The 10,765-nt window shown below is 39.1% G+C and overlaps 1 protein-coding gene across 7 annotated transcripts in view; it reads left to right on the top strand.

Moving 5' to 3' along the window:
* Positions 1-10,765, top strand: part of Tatdn1 (TatD DNase domain containing 1) — a 46,531-nt gene that overhangs the window by 29,877 nt on the left and 5,889 nt on the right. For 6 of the 7 annotated variants that reach the window (XM_008845442.2, XM_017801192.2, XM_017801194.2 and 3 more), the window contains 4 exons: positions 1,511-1,596; positions 1,680-1,720; positions 5,802-5,878; positions 10,486-10,556. In XM_008845442.2, the coding sequence (XP_008843664.1) occupies positions 1,511-1,596; positions 1,680-1,720; positions 5,802-5,878; positions 10,486-10,556 (275 nt within the window). The remainder of the gene's footprint in view (positions 1-1,510; positions 1,597-1,679; positions 1,721-5,801; positions 5,879-10,485; positions 10,557-10,765) is intronic. The other variant, XM_029569548.1, reaches the window with a different exon arrangement.

Here is a 10,765-nt window from a genome sequence, read left to right as displayed (position 1 = left end):
AAGGTCAGCCCCTGTGTCCCAGAAAGAGGCTGGCGGGTGGTGCAGGCCCAGGGAAGCAGAAGAGGTGAGGGTGGGGCCAGGCCCAGAAGCAGTGCTCCTGGCACCCAGAGAAGGCACTACCTTTGTCTGGATGAAAAGGAACGTTAAGCAGTATTGGTTCCCCTGGTGTCTGGGGCCCCAAGACAAGGTATGGGGCAGGACCCAAACTAGGAGGAGAGAACAGTGAGGGAGATTGGAGGGTGATTGAAGCTGGGGGAGTCAAGGCTTGTAGGGCGCGAATGGACTTACCCCGTAGAGAGTCCTGCGGGTAGGAGAGAGCTGGGATCCTTTATTTTGATATATCACAGTGAAAGATTTATCGTCCTCTTTTTTTTTTTTTTTTTTTTTTTAAAAAAAAAAAAAAAAAAAAAAAAAAAAAAAGGCATTGGCTGCAGGGGATGGCGAACAGCCATCTGTAAACTCCAGTTCCAGGGGATCTGATACCCTCTTCTGACTTCCATGGACATTGTATCACATGGGTACACTTACATGCAGGCAGAACACTCATATACATAAAATAAAAATAATTTTTTAAACTGGAGAGATGGCTTAGCAGTTAATAAGCAGCACTTGTTGCTCTTCCAGAGGACCAAGTTCAGTTCCCAGCACCCACATCAGGTGGCTCACATGCACCTGTAGCTTCAGCTCCAGGGGATCTGATGCTCTTTTCAGGCCTCCTTGGACACCTGAGTACATGTGAGACACATATACACACACACTCATGCATGTGCATAAATAAAAATAAAAATATATTAAAAAAATAAAAAAACTGAGCGGGATGTGGTGGTACACGCCTTTAGTCCCAGCACTTGGGAGGCAGAGGCAGGCGGATCTCTGTGCGTTCAAGGCCAGCCTGGTTTCCAAAGTGAGTTCCAGGCCAGCTGGGGCTACAGGAAGACCAGTCTCAAAAAGATCAAAAAAATAAATAAAAAACTTGTTGTAAATGGAGCCAATTAACACTGAACTGCCCCTGGGCTTCCCACCTGATTAGTGGGCTCCCACTAGCGTCCTTGCTTTCCTGGTAAGGAGTTTGTGGCAGTTTGTTTTCTACCACCAGCACGTACTGTGAGTGTAGATTCCACAGATTATGGAATAGGGGCCCACTTCATTTCCTGGATTTGGTCTAGCAGCTAGTTAAAACTGATCAAGGGAGTATCTGCAGTCACGTTAACTACAAGTCTTGAAGTTCTTCTAACAGTTGGCAGGAAAGTGCTGCCTGTCTGCAGCAGTTAGGGTAGAAAGACTGATGAATATTGGGAAAATAATTTTGTAATCCCCCAAAATGAAGCTCCTTTTTCAGAAGGTATGTATTACCAAAGCCCTCTGCTAAACCTGTGGGGTTCTAATGTATGAATTGACTATTTTCATGCTGTCATTTCTAGATGATAGAATTCCTTTATTTAGAAATTATGACATATTTCTCAAGCTAAAATAAAAATTTTAGTGTGGAAATTTTGTTTGCCTTGTGCAGATATTTTGAAAAGCAATTTGAACTGTCAGAACAAACAAAATTACCAATGTTTCTTCATTGTCGAAACTCACACGATGAATTTTTGGGTGAGTTAAAAACAAAATCTCATTAGAATTTTAGAATTGTGTAGCAATCAAACTACTTTATAAATATTGTTTTTAATTCACAGACATAATGAAAAGAAATAGAGATCGGTGTGTGGGTGGAGTGGTAAGTATAAAATTGTTATTTTTTAATGTGATATACAAAAATGTCTTGGTTATTAAATTTGGCCTCTAAAGTACTTCCAATGTCAGCAGGAGAATTCTCTTGAGAACTTGAGTCTCTTCTCAGTAGAAGGACATGTAAATTTACTGTTGGATTTACAGGCTACATAGTGTGCAAACAAATGACACTGCTTTAATCACACTTCTTTGGTTGATGAGTACCAAATTCTCCTCACAGGAAAGAACCATGAAACATTTACACATTCAAACACTGCATCCTTTACTCTTCTGTCAGCCATCTTTTCGTGTTCTTCAATTTAAATTTTGAGGAAATGATGTTTATATTATCTTAAAACATTTCACTGTTTTGTTCATGTTTTCTTTCCTAACTTGCTGTTAGCTGTTTTCACTCTGAGGTTGTTTGTATGCTCCAAAGTGTTTTCTCAGAAGGTCACTTCAGCCACTGCTCTGGAGTAAATACCATCTACCATCCCTTGACTTTGTTACATGTGGCAGTGATTTCTAGTCTTTGGATCATGGGCTTCTTTGATTATCTGCCTTACAAAAATTGCTCACATATATAAAATTTCATATATAATCTCAGGAAAGGGTCAGTGACTATTTCTTGGGAAAAAAAAAGTTGTTATCCAGGTATTTAAATCACAGTTCCTGTGCTAGTCAAAAAAAGGAGGACCCAGCCCAGAGTCCTTAGAGTGTACTCACACTGCCTTCTGTGGACAGTTTCATATATAGTCTTAAAAAAAAAAAAAAACTTTTAAAAAAACTTTATTGAGAATTTCATACATGCATATAAGGTGTTTTGATCAAATCCATGCCCACTCTCTCCCTTCCAACACCTCCTATATCTCCCCATCACTTTTTTCTTTTTCTTTTCTTCTTCTTTCATTTATTTATTTTTTGGGGGTATTTTGGCTACTCTAACATTTTCCCCTTTGAAGAGGTAACCCTAAAATCTTTTAAGGATCAGATACAAGCTCCCAAATACTTTTGATATTTTTGCCCTTTGGAACAGAGTATGTTGCTAAGAGGTCCAAGGACATTGTGCGTTTTAGCCAAGAAACTGGCTACTTTTCTTTGGGGTCTTTTTACCCTAACTGCTTAGCCAGTTCCTACCTCCTATTCTTATCATGCCATCCTCTGAAGGGGTTACCCAAATTGCCAGTAGGGAGTAGGGACACAGACCGCTCTGGCTTCTTCCATGCTGAACAGGGACACAGGGTGAGGCAACTGGAGTACCCCTTCAGTGGGTCTATCTAAAAGATTCCCAAATTGCATAACTCTTATCTCTAAGGGGAAAAGAAAAATCTCTAAATTGTGAATAGGAGATGCGAAGGAGATGTAAAGGCAAGGTAATTAGCATTACAAGTTCTAAACAGGGAACTAGAAAAAAGTGCGAACAGGGCAATTTTCAAATGTTCATATGAGAGTCCACTGGAATTTCCTGATAAGGGCTTCCAAAAGCATCCCTCTATTGGGTTCTTCCTCAGTTTTCTTTTGTCTTCCAAGGCTGGACTCTAGAGTGATGGATTCAGGATTTGCTTTCAGGTATTTTGATAGCTGTTGGAGTGGTTAGAATCAATGTCAGTTCCCTTTCAAAGGCTTCTGAAATGGGAGAGAACAAATTTATCCATCATTTTAGAACAATAGCTGGTTGTCTCCCTTAGCTACAGGTGGGCACTACAGTATTGGAGACCAAGATTTGAAGTCTTACATCTGGGCAGCACTTTCTGATTAGGAACAAAATCATCAATGAGAAATAATTCTCTAAGTAACTTTTTATATAGATTTAAGCCTAATGTCTGGGAAGTGTAATCCAGACATTGGATTGAACTCTTAAAGAAGTATACTGATGACTTTACTCTTTGGTTATACTTTCCTTTTGGGTGTTTAAGACCATACAGTTGGCCCAAATAAATCAATTTATTTTTACACTTAAGGTCATTTGAGGATCTGTTCCTCAGAGGTCACATGGGCTTGGGAGGAACTCCTGGCTCCTTTCTTTTACCAGTTCCATATATGTGAAGATAAATCAAAGATCCTGTTTGACCATGTCTGGCTTCATTTGGAAGCATGAATGTTTCCTCTGAGTTGACCCTCCTCTTTGTAGACTGGTTCAAGTCCATCTCATGAGGTCTCCATGTCCTCCCTGAACAAGAGGATAGGTGACTCACCACAGTACAGGACATTTTGATAGATGTTCCATAGTCTCCTGGAACTTGGTCGACCTTGGAGGACAAGGGGCAAAAACTGTCCTTTAAGTCCCTCTGACCACATTAGTATAGGCCTTAAAGTATGGCTGTTAAAATCCAATAAGATTAGTTCCACCAGTCTCGTACTTTTAATTATCATGTGCTATGTAGATAAGGCTTAGGTAAAGAACCAAATATTCTCAGATAAACATTGACTAGATTTATATTTTGTTCCTTAAACTAGTTGACTAAACTATGATCATAATTTTAAGATTATGTTTATATTATTTCTGTCTCATCGTTTATATATAAAAAACCTACACAGACCTTCATCACTTGCTTAGGCTTTTTCATTTTTTTCTATTTTGGAAAATGTGTCCATTCCTATATCCTTTTAACATCTTTTACATTCTCATTTTCTTAAATAATTATGAGACATAATCATATATAGTCTTTAAAATTTTTTAATATATTTTATTATTCTGTGTGTGTGTATGTACAAGCATACATATTTATGTCATGGTACATGTGGAGGCGACATGGTACATTGCCTCCACATGGCCTCTATGGTACAGAGGACATTTTGCAGAAGTTGAGTCTCCTTCCACCATGTGAGTTCTAGGGCAGCCTTTGTAACCTTCACCCACTGAGCAATCTTGCCAACCCATCTTGCCAACCCATGTTTCACAGCACTAGTGATGTGCATGTATCTGAACTGCTGTTGTGTTAGTGTTACTGTGCACATTTTTCTCTGTACTCTACTGACTCTGTACTCTGTCATTTTCCTTTAGGTGCTTTACTTAGGAACTGGGGCAGGTTTTAATTAATGTCCTGGGCATTGCTGGTAGCTTTATGTAATCTCCAAACATCATCTCTCACTAATTTCCTTTATTTCTAAACAAGACTTTACTCAGATGAGTCTATAATCATTTTTTAAAAATTAATACCAGCAAAAATAAACTCAACCTAAATGTTGGACTTTAATAAAAACATTGCCAAATGAAGCATTAACAACTAGTTCTCTGAGCTAGTTTTATTTTATTGTGTGTATGTGCACGTGTGCACAGGCATGCACAGTTGCTCATGAAGACCAGAGGAGGACATGGGATCCCCTGGAGCTGGAGTTAAGATGGTTGTGAATCCTCTGACATGGGTACTGGGAACCAAACTCTGGTTCTCTGGCAAGAGCAGTGAGTACTCTTAACTGCTGAGCCATCTCTCCAGCCCCACAACTGACATTTTAAAAGCAACATTCTCACTGGGCGTGGTGGCCCACACCTTTAATCCCAGCACTCGGGAGGCAGAAGCAGGTGGATCTCTGTGAGTTCAAGGCCAGCCTGGTCTACATAGTGAATTCCAGGACAGCCGGGGCTACAGGGAGACTGTGTCTCAAAAAGACTGAAAAAAAAAAAAAAAAAGCAACATTCTCATCTCTTTATAGCACTTCTTAAAATTTGCCTCTTAACAATCATTTGTCTTCTATAAAAAAGTATCCTCTTACAGAAAAATTTGATGACATTTTCAGTATCTTTTAAATGGTATTGTAGTGTTTCCAGTCTTCTTCCTCCTGTGAAAGAACATGGCTCTCATGCCTGTGTCCTTCTGGAGGCTCTATAGGGAGGCTCCTGTAGGGATGCCAACACAGCAGCTGCAGAGAAGTCCTGAGGAGCTCACTCCTTACTTCATGACACTGGGGATGAAGATAGGTTGTGATTACCAAGTCTGATTCGAAAGTAAAAATTGTAAGGGTAGGCACAGTAAAGCCCTGTCATCCCAAACCCCTAATACACATTTCTGGTTTTGCTTACAAAGTATATCAATGATATTCTGAATTTTAAAGATAGCAATAATAATAATCTACCTGAATGTCCTTAGGTGCATTCATTTGATGGTACCAAGGAAGCAGCGGCTGCTCTGATTGACTTGGACCTTTATATAGGATTTAATGGCTGGTATGTTCTTGGGCTGTTTTTTGACTAAGTAGACTTATTAAATTGATTAAAATTGGTTTCTATTAAAGTTCGTATGTTTTGCATTGATCCTTGCCTGAGAATTTTAGTAACTATATATGTAAGAAATTAAACAGTACATTGCTATTACAAGTCAAAGCTCCAAAGTTATACACTGTTATGCTTTGTTCTAATAGTAGAAAAAACTTGAGTTGAAGTCAGCAGCTGGCTTGCTCTAGAAATCCAGTTTTCAGGTTATTTTATGCTTTTCATACATGCATGTTCATAGCATTGTGTTATATACATGTTGACCACGAGAAAAGGGTATTAGTCATTTGTCTGTCTCTGTAGGCCAAGAATCTGAGGCTCAGAGAAGTTAACAGGTATAAAGTTACCCCCAGTGTAAGAACCTGCCCTCTGGCTCATTGCTCAATGACCTTTCTGCTGTAACTCCATACTAAACCTCAAACAAATACCCCACAGAGTCAGCCAGTACAGCGAGGTCCTGAGTTTGTTTTCTGTCAGATAGGTCAGAGCTCTTTCCAGTGTCTTTTCATAGGAAGTCAGTGAAGATCGTTAAATTACAGAATAAAATAATACTTGCTCTCCCTCTTCAGTGGTGCACATAAAGTGATCACTTTTCTGATTACATAATGAATAAAATTTTAGAGAAACAAGAATGGTAGCATTGCTTATTTGCTCTACAGTTCAGAGTTTAAGTGGCATAGATGTGTCTTTCATATTTAACAATTTACAAATTGATAGTCAAAAGAATATATATATAATATATATGCTGATTAAAAAGTCAAATCATATTAAAAGACAGAAGCAGTTGTCACAGTTCCTCCCTCCCCCAGCATTCCTTGCCCCAAAGTCAGGTTTTCCAGAGGCAATCCCTTTGCTATCTGTCACTATGTCTCGATAATGTGTATATGGCATTAGCTCTTGATTCCTCCCCTTTGCTTTTATTAAGACACATACCACATGGGCCCTACTTCCATCACTTCCTCTGGATTCCCTTCCAGTGTCATTATTTCAGGACTTTTGCCTTCATGCATGGACAGTTTTCCTCACTGCCCCATGTGGTACAAATGGTTTACATTTCTTTCTTGTGCTACTTTTTGTTTTCTTGGAGTAATTTTCCTCACATTTTCATTTCCTTGAGTTCAAAACCTTGAAGCCTAGCTGGGCACAGTGGCACATGCCTGTAAATTCAACATTCAAGAGACCGAGGCAAGGAGGATCATGAGTTGGAGGCTGGCCTGGGTTACACAGTGAGAAACTTTCAAAAAATAAAATCAGTTGAGGCCTTCTGGCACTTAATACAGCTCTAAAAATGCCTTAATGCTGTGCATGGTGGCACACGCCTTTAATCCCAGCTCTCAGGAGGTAGAGGCAGGCAGATCTCTGTGAGTTCAAGGCCAGACTGGTCTATATAGCAAGTTCCAGGCCAGCTGCAGCTACAGGGGGAGAAAAAAACCAAAAAGAAAAAAAAAAAAAAAAAAAAAAGCCTTTATCTGGTTTTCCCCATGAGGAAATCTATCTAGTCTGTTAGTTCCAGGCCCTTCTGTTTGTTTAGACTACTGTGATAGAACTCTTCTGTGAGACTTCTGCATGTTTAAAAGGGGGTTTATTCTTCTAAAAAGTGGATATTTAATGAAAGGGAAGGGGACCCACTTTTGGTTGGTAGTTTTTTGGGGGCATAAAATTGTCATTTTGCTGAAGATTTATGTTGTCCCCTCAGCAGGTCTTAGAGCTGATGGTGAGCCGCATATTGCTTCTCAGACTCCCAATCCTTGTCCTGTGACCTACTTAGCTTTTCCTGTGGAAGGTTTTGTTTCTTTATGTCTCGTATTATGAAATTTCATCAAGATGTGTTTGGGTATTTGGGGCCTTTGTTGTCTTTTGGTGCCTTGTCGTGCTGCTTTTCCTGCAGCTAGAACTTCGTTCTTTACCACTCCTTGGAATTTTCTTTCTCCTTCTGGGCATCTCAGATATTGGCAACTCTGATATTAATATTCTTATAATTTCAACTTTTATCTCCTTCCAAACAATTGCTTCATTTTTCAATCTTTTAAAATTAAAATTACTTCAGCTTTCATTTCTAATCTCTAAAGTTCTTTTATATGCCGTCTTGATACAGTATCTTCTAATCTGCCTAAAGTTATTATAGTTGAAAGCTATTTTCTGATTACTTTAATCCTTTTTTTTTTTCCTTCCCTCTTTTGGTCTCTTTCATGATGGGGCCTTTTTTTTTAACTTAAAAAAAACCTTTATTCAGAATTTTATACATGCATATAAGGTGTTTTAATCAAATCCATGCCCACTCCCTCCCCTCCAAGGCCTCTATGGGGCCTTTCTTAAAATACCAGGTAGTCCTTCAATGTTTGGGAAAACAAAACAAAGAACAAAACCATACTGGGCATAGTGGCACAAGCCTACAGTCCCAGCATGCACAGGCTGGAGCAGGAGTTTAAGGCCAGCCTCGGCTACATGAGATCCTGTCTCAAAAAAGCTGTTTAGAATCTCTAGGTACATCAGTCTACCGGCTGGCAGGCTTAGAGGACTGCTGGACTGTTCCACAATAGATTCCCAACTGTCCTTTTGTAGAGAACTTTTTCTGGGTTGATTCAGTTTTTCTAGAAAGGTATCCTATGGTCCCTGCTGGAAAAGGGGGATGGGAGTTTATAAATGTGACAGTGTTCTGGAGTAGGATGAGACTAGAGCAGGACCAGCAGTCTGCATTTTCAGCCATTCCCCACTTCTGCCTTGGCTGTTCTCCAGGCCCTTCTAACTTCTTTTTTTATTCTCCCAACCCTAAGTCACAGGTGATCTACGAGACCCATCATTTCTCTAGCAAGACCTTTCAAACCATGCATACTTCCTTCCCCTCCCCTAGCTCAGCACTGTATGTACCTGGTTCCTGGAAATTTCTTGAATTTGTTTACTGTCTGTCTCCCGGCTTGGAACATTTAGGTGACTTAGCATTTATAAATATAGGTTCTTTATTTCTCCTTTCACTTTTTGCTTTAGTATTGTGAGTCAGGGTAACAGATGTCTATTGGTTTCACCAAAAAATGCTGTTTTATGTTTCTCCATGTTATTTTGGGTGATTTTCAAGGAACAGTAATAAGTGGTCACCAAGAGCAAGAAAGGAGGAATGAATAAACTGAGCACTGGATTTTTAGATAGTGGAACTACTCTGTAGTGGTAGATACTTCATTTGAACAAACGCATACAGGATATACAACCCTAATGTAAACTGTGGGGTTTGGGGCATGGTGATGTGTTAGCGTGGTAGAATTTTGAGTGTGGGAGGCGGTGCTGGTATGGGGGCATGAGGTGTCTATGTGTGGGGAATCTTTCTGCTCAGTTCAACTATGAACCTAAAAATTAAAATGTCTTCCCAGTGAGTTTATAATTTTTAAAAATATTTTTATTTTATGTGTATGCATGTATTGTCTGCATGTAGGTAGTGCACCCATGTTGTGCAATACCCTGGAAGACAGAAGAGACTGTTGGATCCCCTGGACAGTTGTTAGCTGCCATGTGGGTGCTGGGATTTGAACCTGGGTCTCTGCAAGAACAGTGTTCTTAACTGCTGCGCTCTCTCTCCAGCCCCCAAGTTTATAATTTTTTAAAATACAAGGAGAGTACTTGTTATCACATTATATAGTGAAGCATTCCAAACCTCACTAGCAAATTACTGGCAGTAATTTATGTTCCAACTCATGGGTATTGAGAAAGCTGGTTTTGGCTGATGGACTTATCTTTCTACCATAGACTGCATTTTCCTTCTGGGTACCCAGTTGAAGAGGTAGCTACTCAGAGACACTGCTCACTGTGTCAGCCTAATAGAAGGTATACTGCTTTCCCATTATGCCATCCCATTGGCCCCAAAGCAAGTCTTGAGGCCAAGGCCACATTCAAGGGGTGGAGTTCAGACATGATGAGGGTACAAATATGTCATTCTATTATTAAAGACTTGAAAGCAGTAATCTAGTCTGCTTTAGTGGCTAAAAATGACAGTTCAAGAAAACAGCTTCATGAATATACTTTTGTAAGTCATACAAATATTTGTTAAATTTTACTTTGATACAGAAAATTAAAGGTTCAACTGGTAAGCATGAAAAATTATATCCTCTAAAGACAGGAATAATAAATGTGTCCATTTTAATTCTAATGATACAGAAAACCTCTACATTAAGTATGTTGAGGCTGGAGCGATGGCTCAGTGGTTGAGTGTTTGTTGCTCTTCCAAGGGACCCAAGTTCAGTTCCCAGCACCCACCTCAGGCAGGTCACTAACCACTCATAACTCCAGCTCTGGAGGGGTTCAATGCCTTCTTCTGGCCTCCATGGGCACCTGCATACACAGACACATACACATACATTAATAAAAGAAAGCATCTTACCAAAAGGGATAAAATAGGGGCAGATCTGGTTGAAATTAACCATAAACATGGATTCTGTGAAGGTTAACAATGTATACTTTCTAAAGTATACTGAGAACAAAATTCATTTGGAGTTTTGTAACCTTTAAAAATGTTTATGATTTAAAAAAGTTAATCACTAAATACTATTTTTAAAATTAAAACTTGTTTTTTAAAGTTCACTGAAAACTGAAGCTAATTTGGAAGTTCTGAAGTCAATACCTAGTGAAAAATTAATGATTGAGACAGGTAAGTAGATGTTTTAAGAAATTCAAGTTTCATATTAAACACTACTCCCTCCCCCACAAAAAACTAGAGATTTGATGTCTTAGTTTACTGTTGTTATTTTTTGATGGCATGTTCAACCACAAAAATATGTTGCTTTCAGAAGACTTGGAGTTTGCTATTGGTGAAGTAGTTATACAGTCTATTTTTTTTTTTTTAAGTTTGGCTAAGCC

The sequence above is a fragment of the Nannospalax galili genome, unplaced genomic scaffold (genome assembly GCF_000622305.1).
Source record: "Nannospalax galili isolate Female #2095 unplaced genomic scaffold, S.galili_v1.0 scaffold380, whole genome shotgun sequence".
Taxonomy (NCBI): Eukaryota; Metazoa; Chordata; class Mammalia; order Rodentia; family Spalacidae; genus Nannospalax; species Nannospalax galili.
The sequence above is the reverse complement of the archived record's forward strand: the minus strand, read 5'-3'. Positions and strand labels throughout refer to the sequence as shown.